The 16,642-nt window shown below is 38.7% G+C and overlaps 1 protein-coding gene across 10 annotated transcripts in view; it reads left to right on the forward strand.

Moving 5' to 3' along the window:
- LOC102542306 (uncharacterized) overlaps positions 1–16,642 on the forward strand; it is a 96,057-nt gene that overhangs the window by 58,944 nt on the left and 20,471 nt on the right. For all 10 annotated transcript variants that reach the window (XR_012077843.1, XR_012077842.1, XM_072972256.1 and 7 more), the window contains exons 2-3: positions 10,551–10,677; positions 10,953–11,048. Coding sequence is in view for 8 of the 10 variants with exons in the window: in XM_072972256.1 (XP_072828357.1) it covers positions 10,551–10,677; positions 10,953–11,048 (223 nt within the window). In the remaining 2 variants the exon portion in view is untranslated. The remainder of the gene's footprint in view (positions 1–10,550; positions 10,678–10,952; positions 11,049–16,642) is intronic.

Here is a 16,642-nt window from a genome sequence, read left to right on the forward strand (position 1 = left end):
TTTGGAAGCTCAGCTTGTTTTCATAGGCTCTCCGTTGTTGCCCTCTTCTTTGCTGCTCCCAGCACCTGTCAGCAAGCAGATCGCGCCTCCTCCTAACACGGGGTCAGATGCAGCTCTCCTCTGCTGCGGGAGGGCGGGTCACTGCCCCTCTGGATGCTGCAGTCAGATGTTGCAGACTGGCCAGGCAGGAGGGCGGGTCGTGCCCCCTCCCAGCACCTCGGTCAGGGGCTGTGTTCCTTCCCGATAGGCGGGGGTCGCTTTCCCTCTGCCTGCGCCACCGGTAGCTCCGCTGTTCTGTGTGGCTGCGCGCTCCGCCGTGCCTGCGCTCCGTGGGTGGGCTCGGGGAAGACCGAGGGGCAGCCTCGTCCCTGCTCCATGCCAAGACCCAGCTGCTTGTTTGTCTTTGTGGAGCAAGTTCTCTGAGGGACTAGGATGGAAGGATCCCACCTGCCCCGGGCTGTAGGCCTGTCTCAGTCTGGCCCTTGAGGCTGCTGAGCCCTTTGGTGCGGTTGCAAGTTTCCCCCCCGCCCCCCCCCCCGCCCCATGCTAAGCGCTGGAGAATATGGCGGCTGTGCCTGGGCCCCGCCTCTCTTCCCCTGAAAAGTTTCTGCGGGATTTCAGAGATGGGGGTATGCACCCTTCCCCTGAGAGCACATCAACCTTGCTGTTTTATGGAGGGCCCAGGTTGTTCTGTCCTGTACACCCACAGCCACGGCGCCCAGCCCCTTGCAGTCCCCCGGGGCTGCCTCCGTGCAGCCGCCCCCATCCTCCGCCTGGCTTGTGCAGCCCGGCCCTGCCCGCCGCTGCCGGCCCGCGTCTCAGGCTGGGTGTCGGGGGGATGCTCTGTGCCCGTTTTACTTAGTTCTGTCAGACAAGGGCTGCTCTGTACAGTTTCGAGCCTCGGAGGCTCCCCCTCCATCCCGCTGGCCTCTCAGTTGGAGAGGGGAGACCCAGCAAGCGAGCGCCAGTCCTCCTTTGCCGCTCCCTCCCCGCGGGACCTGTCCTGCACTGCTTTGCCTTTTGTTCTTTCTTTTTTCCTTTTCTCCTACCAGATTTTTGGCGTCTTTATCTTTTGAAGCGGGCGATGTTCTGTTGGAGTTCTGCAGGTGCTCTGGTTGGCTGAGTGAGTCTGTAGATGTGGATCTTGGTGTATTTGTGGGAGAGGGTGACTTACAAGCGTCCTTCTACTCCGCCATCTTGCCTCTTCTCCAGGATTTGTCTTTTAAATGATGTAGGGGGAAAAAGTGAAGTTGCAACCCCAAATGCAATAATACTGACCTCTATATTGATTTGCATAGTTATCTTTACTGGAAGTCTGTATTTTATGGCTTTGAGTTAGATAACTGTCTCATATTATTTCATCTCAACCTGGCGCTCTCCCTTTCGCATTTCTGGTAGAGCAGTGCTGTTGGTAATGAACTCCTTTGGTTTATGCTTATCTGGAAATACCCTCAGTTTTGAAGGACAATTTTCCTATATATAGAATTTTCAGTTGACATATTTCTTCCCCCCTTCAGCACTTTGAATATATAAACCCATTGCCTTCTGGCCTCCAATGTTTCTGCTGAGAAGTCTGCTGCTAATCTTAGGATACCTTGTATTTGATGAGTTACTATTCTTTTGCTGCTTTAAAGATTTTCTTTTTTTGTGTGTGCGTTTGATTGTAATGTGTCTTGGTGAATGTATTTTGAGTTTATCCTACTTGACATTCTTGGAGTATCTTGGATGTGTAGATTCATGTTTTCCTTGAAATTTGGAGAATTTGTGGCCATTATTTGTGCAGTTATTCTCTTCTCTCCTCTCTTATTTTTCTGCAACTCCATAATGTTTATGTTGGTCTGCCTGATGGTGCCGCCTAGGTCATTTATGCCATGTTTACTTTTCATTCCTTTTTGCTCTGCTCCTCAGACTTGATAATTTCAATTTTCTTATGTTAAAGCCAGATGATTGTTTTATGCATTCTCAAATCTTGTTAAACTGTTTCAGTGAATTTTTCATATCTGTTACTGTAATTTTCAGTTACAGAATTTCTGTTTCATATTTTTGTTGTAATTTCTATCTCTTTACTGATATTCTTTTTTCATTTATAAATTGTTTTCCTGGTTGAATTTATTTCTTTGTTTTGTAGTTTCTTTTTGCTTTTTTAGTATATTGATTTAAAGTCTTTGTTTAGAAAGTTCAGTGTTTGGTGTTCTTCAGGGACATTTCTGTTAATCATATTTTTCCATTGATTGGGACATACTATCCTGTTTCTTTGTATGACTTGTCATTTTGTTGTTATTGTTGTTGAATCCGGACATTTGCATATTATAATGTTATTGTATATTGTATAATATAATTTTAGAAAATGCTTTCTTGCTTTTCTCCATTTTGCTGTTCTTGATTGTTGATGGCTTCAGTTATCCATATGACTTTTCCAAACAGCCTTTTTTCCTCAAAGTCTATATTTCTTGTCATGTGTGGTCATTGAATTCTCTGTTCCTTTAGCTTGTGTTCAGTTACTGTTTTGACGGACTTCCCCTTGAAGGCTGGGATAAATCTAAAGCTGAATAAACCTCCCAAACCTCCATCTTTCACAGTCTCTGCAAACTGGCTCTGTGCTGTTATTTTTTAGTACTTAGCATGTCCATATTCAACTGTCCTAGCTTTCACATCCTGCTTGCAGTGCTGTAGAGATCAGCTGAGGTGAAAGCTTAGGGTTTTCTGAGGTCTTTTCCCAGCATGCATTCTGTCCTGTGTATATGTATGGCTTTCTAAATTCCCTGGTGTATGCAAGTAGTTTTGATTATCTTAATTTCCCAAAGAAGATACTCTCTCCCCAACTTATCCCCAGGCTTTAGGTGATCTGTTATGTCTCTACTGTAATCTTTTGCTCAGGTAAGTATGGATTTTTCTTATTTTTGAGCATTGCAGAAAATCACTGCTTTTCTGCCTGGACTGAGGTGTTTTTTTCCCCCTATGATAAAAAATTTATTTATTTATTTATTTTTAGTTTTTTGGTATAGTTGATTTGCAGTATTATGTTAGTTTCATGGATACAATATAATTTGATATTTGTATATGTTGCAAAAGGATAAACAAGATATGATTTTGTTGCTAGTGTTTATTCCTTTCCCCTATATCACACGTTTTATGGAAATCAGTTTACTAGTTTGCTTACATGTTGAATATTCATATTTTTTCATTTTTTCACTCTTCCGTATTTATTCCAAGTTTCCTTCTGACTTGATAGCACTGACGCCATTAGATAGGTGCCCTAAATGGGCTCTCAGATGACTGTTACAATCCACAGCCACTGAAAAAATGATAATACATTTGCAAATAAGAAAGAAGGATATTTTGCCATTTGTGCCCTTTGTTCACTTTTTTTTTCACTTCAAAAACCAGAATTTTATAACCGGCATAAACATTTCTATTACATCAAAATATCTAGAAATAAACTTAACCAAAGAGGTTACCTATACTCCAAAAATCCAAATGACACAAATAAATGGAAAGATTTCTTGTGCTCTTGGATTGGAAGAATCAACACTATCAAAATGACCACACAACCCAAAGCAATCCACAGATCCAGTGCAACCCTCATCAAAATACTCATGACACTCCTCACATAACCTGAACAAACAATTGCAAAATTTATAAGGAACCACAAAATATGCAGGTCTTGTTTTTGTATCCATTGAGTCGGTCTATGTCTTTTGATTGGAACATTTAATCTATTTACATTGTATGTTCTTATTGATATTTTAAAAATTGTTTTGGTTTTATTTTGTAGGTCTTTTATTTTTTCCTCTTATTGTTCTATTTTCTTGTGGTTGATGACTAGAAAAATTTCTTTAATATTTGTTGTAAAGCTGGTTTGGTGGTGCTGAATTCTTTTAGCTTTTGCTTATCTGTGAAGATTTTGATTTCTCCATCAAGTCTGAATGACAGCCTTGCTGAATAGAATAATCTTGGTTGTAAGTTTTCCCCTTTCATCACTTTAAAAATATCATGCCACTCCCTTCTGGCCTGCAGTTTCTGCAGCAAAATCAGCTGATAACCTTATGGGAGTTCCCTTGTATGTTATTTGTTGCTTTTCTCTTGCAGATTTTAATATTTTCTCCTTATCCTTAATTTTTATCAGTTTGATGACTATGTGCCGTGGTGTGTTCCTTTTTGGGCTGATTCTGTTTTGTACTCTCTGCACTTCCTGGACTTGGGTGACTGTTTCCTTTCCCAAGTTAGAAAAGTTTTCAGTTATTATCTCTCCAAAAATGTTCTGAGGTCCTTTCTCTCTCTCTTCTCTCTCTGGGACCACTATCATGTGAACATTAATGTACTTCATGTTGTCCCAGGGTTCCCTTAAACTATCTTCACTTCTTTCCATTCTTTTTTCTTTTTTCTGTTCTGCAGTACTGAATACGACTAACCTGATCCAGTCTTCTGCCTCATTTAGTATATACTTGGTTCCTTCTAGTGTGTTATCCCTTTCAGTAATTTTATTCTTCAACTTTGGGTATTCTTTCTTTATTCTGACTCTTTGCTGAAACATCCCCCAGTGCATCTTTACTCCTGAGTTCTCTGAACAGCTTCATCAACATTAGTCTAAACTCTTTCTTGGATAGATTGCCTATCTACTCGTCACTTATTTCTTCTTCTAGAGTTCTACCTTGTGTGTTGGCCTGGATGGTATTTCTCTGCTTCCTCATACTTTCCATCTTTCTATTTGTATTTTTAGGTTGGTTAGTTATGTTTCTCGACCTTGGAGAAGTGACCCTCTGTGGGAGACATACTGTGTGTCCCAGCAGTACATTCTTCTCTTGTCACCCAAGGGCCAGAGTCCAGCTGGTCCCATGGTAGAGTCTGGCCTGTGTTTGCGGACTCCTTCCACAGGCTTTGGGTTTGCTGCTTTCTTACTTATGGTGCCTGCCCCCTGTTGGATGAGGCTGAGCTAGAAGCTTACACAGGTTTCTTGGCAGTAGGAGTCAGTGCCTGCCCACTGCTGGGTGAAGCTTGCTTCTGGACCTCTGGTGGTTAGGGCCCTGTTTAGGGGCATGTCTAGAAGTGTTTATGGCTCAGGAGGTCTGCTGATGTGTGGGGTAGGTCTTGGTGCTGATGGCCCCATCAAGATGACAGCCTCCAGGAAAGCTAATGTAGTTGAACACTCCCCAAATGTTCACCACCAGCTTTTATGTCCCCTGGGTGAGCCACAGCCAACCCCTAACTCCCCTGGCGACCTTCCAAAACCAGCAGGCAGGTGTGCCCTAGATTCCTACGAAATCACTGCCTCTGCCCTTGGAACTGGCACATATTAGATTCTGTGTGTGTGTTTCCCAAGAGAATAAAGTTTGTTTCCCCCAATCCTATGGGGATCCTGAAGTTAAGTCCTGCTGGCCTTCGAAACCTGTTGTCCTGGGATTTTTTCCTCCCAGTGCCATAACCCTGGCTTGTGGAGCATAATGTGGGGCTCAGAACTCTCACTCCTGTGAGAGGGCCTCTGTGACTTAATTCTTCAGTTTGTGGTTTGCCCACTCAGTGGGTTTGGGGCCCAGATTATACCACAAGCACTCCCTTCCTACTGTCCCTCTGTGGCTCCCTCTTTATGTTTCCAGTTGAAGAAGATCTTTTTTCCTAAGTTCCAATCTTTTTTACCCAGTGGTTGTTTAGCAATCAGTTGTGGTTTTGTTGTAGTCATGAGGAGAAGCGAGCTCTTTGTCCTACTACTCCTCCATCTTGTCTTCTCTCTCTGATGGATTCCTATAGCTAACTATTCTCACTTTACAGAAAAACAATATTCTCCTGAACATATTGAGGATTCTATTTAGAATATTTCAAAACTTGCCCTTATTTTTGTACTTCCTCCCTTACTCTTCAGTCATTCTGTTCAGTCTGGTGGCTTACTTTTAATGCTTTAGTTTTTTCTTCTTGTTTGTTAAGTCATCATTTTCCTCTCCTGTTTTTCTCTGAAGATCTAGTTTGATTAACACAGGTGACTTGGTAGGTAAGGATGCAGATACGGATGTATCTTACCGCAGACTCTCACCAGAAGGTTCTGTAGGTGAGTGGGTAGGGGATGGACATGGGAGGACTCTCCTTCAGGCCAGGCTGAAAGGAGGCAGGCAAGCAAGCAGGAGGTCCCCCTTCAGTTCTTGAAATGGAGAATGGTATATCCTGAAATTAGAGTACTAAGATCTGTTTCATTAAGTAGTTGCTTTAAACAAAACTACATGCTATTATGGAGGATTGAAGTTTGAGGAGCTGCATTTCTTAGTTGGCTTCACTTGGGTCAGAACTGTCTGTATTGTCCATATACAGTCATCCCTTGGTCTCTGCAGGAGGTTGGCTCCAGGACCTCCTATGGATACCAAAATCTGCAGAAACTCAATTCCCTTACATAAAATGGTGTAGTATTTGCATAAAACCTACTCACATCTTCCTATACATTTTATTTTTTAATGTTTTTTCAGTTTTGAGATAAAATTGACATATGGCACTATATAAGTTTAAGGTGTACAACATAATGATTTGACTTACATTATGAAATGATTACCACAGTAGGCATAATGAATATTCATCATCTCATATAGATAAATTAAAGAAATAGAAAAAATGTTTTCCTTTTGCTGAGAACTCTAAAGATATACTATTCTTAAAGATTATCATTTATAACATACAACATTAATTATCTCTATCATGTTGTACATTACATCCCTAGTACTTATAACTGAAAGTTTGTACCTTTTGTTTACCTTCATATAATTCCCTCCTCCTGCCTCCCTACCCCATCTCTGGTAGCCACAAATCTTATCTCTTTTTCTATGAATTTGTTTGCTTGTTTTTGAAGTATAATTGACCTGTAGAACCATGTTAGCGATTCTGTATACAACATAGTGATTCTGTATACATTTCAAAATGATTACCATGATAAGCCTAGTTATCATGTTACTATACAAAGATATCATATAATTATTGACTATATTCTCTGCACTGCACATTTTATACCCGTGATTCATTTATCTTGTAAACTGAAAGTTTTTGCCTCTTTAATATCCCTCACCTATTTCACGTGGAATATAATATGTATGTGTAGTCAGACTGTAATAATCCTACCTAATAAAACTGAAAAAGGAAAAAAAAAACTATTCCTCACCTATTTCTCTCCTTACCCCACCACCTCTCCTCTGGCACCCACCTGTTTATTCTCTGTATCTATAACTTTGTTTCTGTTTGGTTGTATTTGTTCATTTGTTTTGTTTTCCAGATTCCACATATAAATGCATTCATATAGTGTTTGTCTTTGATTTATGTCACTTAGCATAATACTTTCTAGGTCCATCCAATGTTGTCATAAATGGCAATATTTCATTCATTTTTATGGCTGAGGGATATTCTGTTATGTATATATGTACATATATACCATATCTTCTTTATTCAGTCATCTGTTGATGGATGCTTAGGTTGCTTCCATGTTTTGGCTATTGTAAATAATGCTGCATTGAACAGAGAGGTACAAGTTTCTTTTCAAATTAGTATTTTCATTTTCTTCAGATAAATAGCCAAAACTGGAATTGTTGGGTTATATGGTAGTTCTATTTTTAATTTTTTGAGAAGTATTCATATTGTTTTCCATATTGGCTGCACAAATTTACATTCCCATCACTAGTGCATGAAGGTTCTCTTTTCTCCACATCCTTGCCAACCCTTGTTATTGTCATTTTGATAATAGTCATCTGACAGTTGTGAGGTGATATCTCACTGTGGTTTGATTTGCATTTCCCTGATGATTAATGCTGTAGACCACCTTTTCATGTGCCTATTGGCCATCAGTATGTCTTTTGAACAATGTCTGTTCAGTCCCTTCCCCACTTTTAATTGTTTTTTTAATGAATGTCAAGTTGTGTGAGTTCTTTGTATATTTTAGGTATTCACCTCTTGCCAGATATATCTTTTGCAAATGTCTTCTCCCATTCAGTAGGCAGCTTTTTCATTTTGTTGATAATTTCCTTCAATGTGCAAAACATTTTTAGTTTGATGTAGTCCCAATTGTTAATTTTTGCTTTTGTTTCCCTTGCCTAAGCAGACATATCCAAAACATATTGCTAAGACTGATGTCAGAGAGTGTACTGCTTGTGTTTTCTTGTAGAAGTTTTATGGTTTCAGGTCCTACATTTAGGTCTTTAATCCATTTTGGGTTTATTTTTGTATGTGGTGTGAGAAAATAGTCTAGTTTGACACTTGCGTGTAACTATCCAGCTCTCCCAGCACCATTTATTGAAGAAGCTATATTTCCCCCATTGTATATTCATGCCTTCTTTATGGTAGACCCTCCCATATAATTTATATAGTCTGTAGACTACTCTAATACCTAATACAATGTAAATACTATGTAAATAGTTGTAAATACAATGTAAATTCTACAAAAGTAATTGCTGGTGTTTGGCAAATTTAGTTTTTCCTTTTGGAACTTTCTGGAATTTTCCCCCCAAATATTTTCAATCCACAGTTGGTTGAATCTATGGATGCGGAACCTGGGCATATGAAGGGCTGACTATATAGATTTATCTATTTTTTTAATGTGTCCCAGCTTTAGAGAATGGCTGCTCATCAGCTTTAGTCTTAACTAACTGCTGGGTCTCCACAGAGTAGGGGGCCACCAAGGTGCCCTGGCAGTCTTGTTTTGGCAGTGAGTCAGCCATCCGACTACCTGTGCTGACCCCTGCCTGGTTTGAAGGCTTAGAGCTTGGTGGTCTCTGGCTGTGGTTGGAAGCTGCCGCTTCTGCCTACCTGTGTTTCTATAAATTGTAGGCAATGTGCCTCTAGTTTCCTTCATTTGATGTTTTTTTGCTGATATTATCCAGAAGTTACATTAAATTGTCTTTTTTAGTGTATTCTGTTACTTGCACATTTGTTTGTTTTATTTTTGTTTTATTGTTTCTTCCACTTCTATTATTGGAGGCATCAGAGGCAGATGTGTGTTTTAAGTCCATTATCTTTAATTGGAAATGTCAGATATTTGTGAAATTGTGCTCATTATTTTCCACTATTCTCTGTCATCTGATTGTGTTCTCAGATTTCAGGAAATTTCTTCTCAGCCTTCATAGCCTACTTTTCTTTTTTCTTTTTTCTACCAGCCACTCAGATATTGGTGTTCCCTCACATTCTGTGCTGGTATCTCTTTACTCAGTCTGTCTCATTGCCATTTTCACCCATATCCTTATTTCCATTGTAGACCCCTCTCCTGAATTCCAGAATCATCTCTCTCACCTTTAAGTGAGTATTTCCACTTCCATGTTTTGAAGACATTTGGAGTCCTGTATGTATGTCTAGTATCCATCTCATTGTCACTGCTCTTCCTTCTGTTTCTCCAGAGTTGACAAAATTTCCAGAACCTCCAGGGCAGATTGCACAGACTCTCTGGGAGTAAACTCTTCCTCTCTCCCTTTGCTCAGCAAGTTCCCTGTGTAGCATCTTCAGTGCTGCCCCCCTTAATTTAGTCAGTCCAGCTCCACCCTACTCTGGGATCATTGCTTCTTCAGTGACAATTAGTTTGTATAACTGGGACAGAGATGTGTATTCCCATTGCATGATTGGCTTCCTGCTGTTCACAGCAGTGACCTGTGATGAGTGGAGGTGGGGGAAGGGAGGAGCAAATCCCCAGAGGAGTGTGTAAGATGGTTCTGCACACATCATATATTGTCAATCCTTTAGGGCATGGGAAGAAAATATTAGCTGGTCTATTTACATTTTTATCTGAAAAATAACAGAATTAAGCTCTCTTCAAATGTGAATTGACAGTATTTTATTTAATTTATAGATAGATATAAATAAAACTGATGGTTGCTCAAGAATTTTAGAGATTTAGTTGAGTGATTAAATATTTGGAGATCTCTAACAGGATTTAAGTCAAATAGATGAGCTTGTTTCCACCCCAGAATCTCTTCCCCCTGCCTCTGCAGCCTTTATTTTATCACAGGTTCAGACCTGCTCTCCTGTCCTGTTGTGCAGTCTGTTGATTTACCACATTTTTTCAGGTCTTCTTAACTTTCATTGATGTTTTGGTATATATTTATAAAGAAACTGGTATTTACATTTAATCACTGAAAGTTTTATCTGCTCAGTCAAATCCAAGGTGCTAACACTCTCATGTGAACTTGCACAGAACCCCTGTATGATCTCTGTCTGCGTTGCACAGATTTGTGCTGTGGGTCCTTTAAGTCCTATGGTAGGTATGTCTTTATATGTTTCATTATAAGATTAAGTTTTTTCAGACCAGGAAGAGTATATTATTCAACTTGGAATTCCCCAAAACTAGTACAGATCTGGGCACATGAGGGCATGCAGATATTTTTCCCTTAAGTAATAAATTAATTCACCAGTGGTATTTCTACTATGATTTCTGTTTTTACTCACAAAGTGTAACACAAAGCAAGTTATATAATAGAGGTCCTTTGTAACATTTCTGGTCAATTTGCAATAGTAAAAATGGTAAAAATTTGTATTTAAACACTTTTTTTCCCACATCACCTGATTCAGACCATTTCAGATTGAGTAGAAATATGTTTTCCTAGGGATCATTGTCATTCAGAGATGTGACTGTGGGCTTCACCTGGAAGGAGTGGCAGCAGCTGAACCCTGCTCAGAGGGCCCTGTACAGGGATGTGATGCTGGAGACCTACAGCCACCTCCTCTCAGTGGGTAGGTAGCACTTGTTTCATGTAGACCCCCAGTACACATGTCCTTTTTTATTTACCTGTGGAAGTTTTGTAGAATATAATAATGTTTAGGTTGGGGACTCAGAGGTAAAGGACAGTTTATCCCTTGTGGGTACCAGAAAGAATGTGTTGTCCTCTGTCCCATAACAGGATTAAATGAGCATTTTTAATTGTACTCTCTTTGAGGTATACTGTCCTCCTCCTTCAAAGGCCCCAAAACTCATCCAATTTGTCTCATGATACAATTCTCATTTACAGGATATTGCATCCCTAAGCCAGAAGTGATCCTCAAGCTGGAGCAAGGAGAGGAGCCATGGATATTAGAGGAAGAATCCTCAAGCCAGAGTGTCCCAGGTGAGTTAGTGTGAGTAGGAGCCAGATGGAGGTTAGGAGGAAGTTGGATCACAAAGGGTTAGTTCAGAGATTAAAGCCATTGAAATGGTCTTTAGGAGTCACTTTTTAGTGGCTCTGGACCTTTGGAAGCAGCTTGTTGACATGACTCAAATATCCAAAGTCACTGAGTCACCCAGTATCTCCTATTGTCACTCTCATACCCAAATGGTTTCCTTCTTTTTTTTTTTAAAGGTATATATAGAGTTAAATACACAGGGTTTAAGTGTTCAAGTGAATACAATTTTGTGTATGTACAGACCGATATTTCCATTATCAAGGTGGAACTTTTTTTTAGCACCCCAGGAGGCTCCCTGGTGTCCTCTTACCAGTAAATAACATCTCTTCCGTCTGTTATCACAGATTAAATTTTCCTGTTTTTAACTTCAGATAACTGCAGTCATACAGTATGTACTGTATGTGTATTTGCACTCTCTATATACATACACACTATATAGTGTATATATACTACACACACACATATATATGTGTGTGTGTGTGTGTGTATATAGTATCTAGCATCTTTGGATCAGCGCTATGTTTGTCAGATACATGTGTATTGTATATATTTGGAGTTTTTGCTTTGTATTGCTGTGTAGTTTTCCATTGTGACTATTCCAGAATTTATCTGTCCATTTTATTACTGAAACACATTTGGGGTACACATTTGAAACATACTTCTCTTAAATAAACTTATTTTGAAATTTGGGGCATTTGAAAAAGGGTATTATAAATTGTTTCAATTCAAATATAGTTGATTTACAATAATGTATTTGTTTCAGGTGCTTCATTTAAAGTTATTATAAGATAATGCCTATAATCCCCTATGCTATACAATATCTATTTGTTGGTCATTTATTTTATAAACTGTAGTTTGTGTTTGTTAAACCAGACCCCTAATTTGTCCCACTTCACTTCAGTCTCCCCTTTAGTTACCATAAGTTTGTTTTATGTATCTGTGAGTCTGTTTCTGTTTTGCATATACATTCATTTGTGTATGTTTTTTAGATTCCACATATAATTGGTATCATACAGAATTTGTCTTTCTCTGACTAATATCACTAGGGCATAATATTCTCTAGGTCCATTCACATTGCTACAAAAGACACAATTTATTTTTTATGACTGAGTAATGTTCCATTGTGTACACGCAAACACACATACCAAATGTTCTTTATCCAATCATCTCTTGATGGGCACTTGTGTTGTTTCCATGTCTTGGACATTGTAAATAATGTTGCTATGAAAATTGGGGTGGATGTATCTTTTCCAATTAGTGTTTTTGTTTTCTTTGGCTATATACTCAGGAGTGTTATCTGCAAACAGTGACAGTTACACCTCTTCCTTTCCAATTTGGACACCTCTTATTCTGTGTGTGTGTGTGTGTGTGTCTATGATTGCTGTGATTAGGGCTTCCAATACTATGTTAACAAGTAGTGATAATGGGCATCTCTTTCTTGTCCCTGGATTTAACAGGAAGACTTTTAGCTTTTCACCATTGAGTATGATGTTGGCTGTGGGTTTGTCATATATGGCCTTCATTATGTTGAGCTATGCTCCCTCTATACCCATTTCAATGGGAGTTTCTATCATGAATGAATATTGAACTTGATCAAATGCTTTCATCTGCATCTATTGAGATGATCATGGGATTTTTATTCCTTTCATTAATGTGTGTCACATTGATTGATTTGCAGATAATGATCCATCCTTGGATCTCTCAAATTTACCCACATGATCATGGTGTGTGACCCTTTTATATATTTCTGCATTCAGTTTGCTAATATTTTGTTGAGGATTTTTGCATCTATATTCATTAGAAATATTAGCCTATAATCTGTTTTCATAGTGTCTTTGTCTGGTTTTGGTATCAGGGTACTTATCACCTTGTGGAATGAATCTGGGAGTGTTTTGTTCTCTTCAGTTTTCAGAATAGTGTGAGAAGGATAGATATTAGCTCTTTATGTGTTTGATAGAATTTCCCTGTGAAGCCATCCAGTCTTGGACCTTTGTTTGCTGGGAGATTTTTTTATTACAAGAAAAACCATTGTCAGTTTTTGACTTGTAGGTACCATAGCCTTAAGGTGCTAGCGCAGAAGCCCTGAGGGTTGAGTGGGAGCTGGTTCCATTCCTCAGAAGGAAGCAGTACAGGAGCAAGAGGGGCTGGAGTGTATGCCTACTGTAGTTGTCCTGGCACATGTCAGTGTTCCAGGACACTCCTGGTCTGTCATCCCTGACAGCACCAGTAACGCCCCCTATCCCATTCAGTGTAGTGTCAGGTCCAGTCCAGCTCTGTCCCCCATGTGTGCACTCTCAGCAGCAGCACCCTTCACCCTAGTGAGGAGCTGTGCCATGCAGTAAAAGGGGCAGGAGCGGGTAGTTGGTGTGGTCTGGGAGGCAGTCCTGGGAAACCAGCCAGAGTTATGAAAGTCTCAGCCTGCCTCATCTGCCTTCTTTTTTGAGCAGGCAAGCATGTGTGACATGCTCTTCATGAGCGGTGTCCCATGTTTCTCACAGTGCCGTCTCCAGTCCCACTGATGTTCATACCAGCCAAGGGGCCTTGTTTTCCTAGTGTTGGGCCCCAGGTTTGGGGTGCCCAGTATGTGGTTTGAACTGCCCACTCCCTGGGGAGGATCATTGAGTCTGTGTAATATCCCTCCTAGGGGTGCAGGTCCCAAACTGATTGCTTCTGTTCCCTTCCTTTCCAGCTCCCTGTGGGTCTTTTTTTTTTTTTTTTAACAGCCTTAGTTGTATAAGAGTCTTTTTGCCAGTCTCCAGATTGTTTTCAGTGAGAATTGCTCCAAATATAGATCTATTTTTGATGTGTTCATGGGAGGTGAACTCAGCATTCTCCTCTGCTGCCACTTTGATTTCCTCTTCCATAAATATTCTTGCGTGTATATTTTGGAGGACATCATTTTTGTTAGATGTATAACCAGAAATAAACTTGCTGAGTATAGAGTAGTCACATATTTAGCTTTAGTAATATTTAGCTTACACAGTTTTCCAAAATGTTTGTACTAAATTATATCACCACCATCCATGTGTGAGAGTTCCAGTTGCATTACATCCTGTTAGCACTTGATATTGTCAGTCTAATTAATTTAACCATTCTGGTCATTGTGATGTGTTACCTCATGAAGTTTTAATTTCCATTTGTCTGGTGACTAATGATATTGAACATCTTTTCATATGTTTGTTGCCTATTGAGATATCTCCTTTACTTAAGTGATTATTCAGGTCATTTACTTTTATTATATTGAGTTATTGGTCTTTTTATACTGATTTATAGTTGTTTAAAACTATTCTGAGTATGAGTCTTTTGTCAATAGTATGTATTGAAAAGTACCTTGTTTAAACTATGTCATCACTTTCTTAATGATATCTTCTGATGAACAGAAATGTACTTAAAAGACTATCCTTTCATTGAATTGCAGTTTTATCTTATATATCAGGTGATCATTTATGTGTGATTACATTTCTGGGCTTTCTGTTCTGTTCTTTTTGATGATCTGTCCAACTTTATGACAATACTACATTGTCTTTTATTACAGCATTATAACTTATTAATAAGTCTTGATATCTGGCAGTTTTAGCCTTCTAGGTTTGCTGCTTTAGTCAAGATTGCTTGGTTGTTATACAGCATGAATACAGAATGTTGCCAGGAATATCTTTAATCTACAGAATATATTAAAATGATACCTATGTTTTTAGATATTCTGGAAAATTCTGTGCTGCAATAGGTCTTCTACATTTTCATAAAATTTTAGAATCAGCTCATCAGTTTACACACACACACACCCCTGTTGGGACTTTCTTATTTTTGTTGTTGTTAAGATGTCATTGGTTATTTTGGGGGAGAATTGACATCTCAGCAATGCTGTTTTCAATCCATGACCATGGTACCTTTACTTAGGTCTTCAATTTCTCCCTGGTCCTGTGGTTTTCAGTTTAGCAGTTTTTCCAATTTTTCATTAAATATGTTCCTAAATATTTTATACTGTTTTCATTTTTTCATTTATACCATCTGAACTGTTTATTCTCTAATTGTTTAATGGGAATATATAGAAAAACAGTTGATGTTTACACATTTACAGTGTATCCTGGAACCTTGTTTCCAAGATCAGATGAGATTGGGCTCATTCAGGGTGGAATGGTCGTAGACCCTGCAACCTTGCTAATTCACTTATTCTGGTAGTTGTTTTGCAGATTTCTATAAATTTTCTACATAAACAGTTTTATCATCTATGAATAAAGACAAGTTACTTCTTCCTTCCCAATCTTTATACCATTTTTCTTTTCCTTGCCTTTTGTACTGGCTAGGTGTACTAGGAAAGTGTTTTATAGAAGTAGTGAGAGTGAACATCTGGATCCTGTTTCTGACCTCAGGGAAAAAATATTCAGTATCTTACCATTAATTTTGATGTTAACTGAAAGATTTCTGTAAATACCCTTGATTTTTTGAGGAAGTTTTCTTCCATTCCTTGTTTGCTAAGACTTTTTAAACAATTATGAATATTGAAATTGCCCAAATGCTTTATTTTTTGCATGTAGTGAGATAACCATATGGCTTTCCTTATTTGTTCTGTGATTATGGTGAGTAGTCTTAATTGATTTTCAAATGTTAAACCAATCTGATATTTCTGAAATATATCATCTTTGATCATAATATATTGTTTTTATGATTACTGAATTTGATTTTTTTGTGTGTGTCCATGGAGATGTTACCCTGTAATTTTCCTTATTGTAAACTTTCCACATTTGGGGTTGAAGACTATATTATTTTCATTTTCATAAGATGCGTTGAGCATTGTTTCACATTTTTCAATTCTGTGGATGATTTTATATAAGATTGTGAGCCATTTGGGTCTGAAGTTATCTCTTTGTGGAGATTTAAAATTTCAGATTGTTTTTAATATTTATCTTTGTTAATATTATGATAAATAAAATACATGTAGTTTCTGGAACAGTACAGATGAATTATTATTAAAGACAGGTAATAACTGTGTGATTCTGACATACCTTAATATCTTATTCTTGGTGCAATGAGACAGAAGCCAAATGTCCAACACATACATGCAAAGTTAGTATTGCAGGTGAAGAACACTGATAAAATTAACCTGGCCATGTTTCTATAAAAGAGAGGTAGATTTCCTCTGTCCTCTTTTTAAAGGGGATAAAAACCTTTGTTCCCTTGGAGGATCCTGAGTTCTCTCTAACATTTTAGCACATAAATACATTTCTTCAGGGAGAAAAAAGACTTTTGTTTCCAGCTTTACACCAAGGATGTCACCAGAGTCCAGATGAGATCTTGAATTTTCAGAAATTTCAAAACAGATCTATGCCCCCTCCCCACACACAGCTTTTTTGTCACCCAGTTAGTAGACCAGAGACCATCCCATTCTGAAGACAGCAGTATTTAATACTATGACTGCCTTGCTGAGGTGTATATACCAAGAAGTGGGTGAGGAAAATAGAATCAGACTCATTCTTCCTTATTGTTGAGAAGTCAACAGTGGTGAGATTTCCTCTAAGAGGGATGAAATCCAGATTTGATA

Source organism: Vicugna pacos, chromosome 11, assembly GCF_048564905.1.
Source record: "Vicugna pacos chromosome 11, VicPac4, whole genome shotgun sequence".
Classification (NCBI taxonomy): Eukaryota; Metazoa; Chordata; class Mammalia; order Artiodactyla; family Camelidae; genus Vicugna; species Vicugna pacos.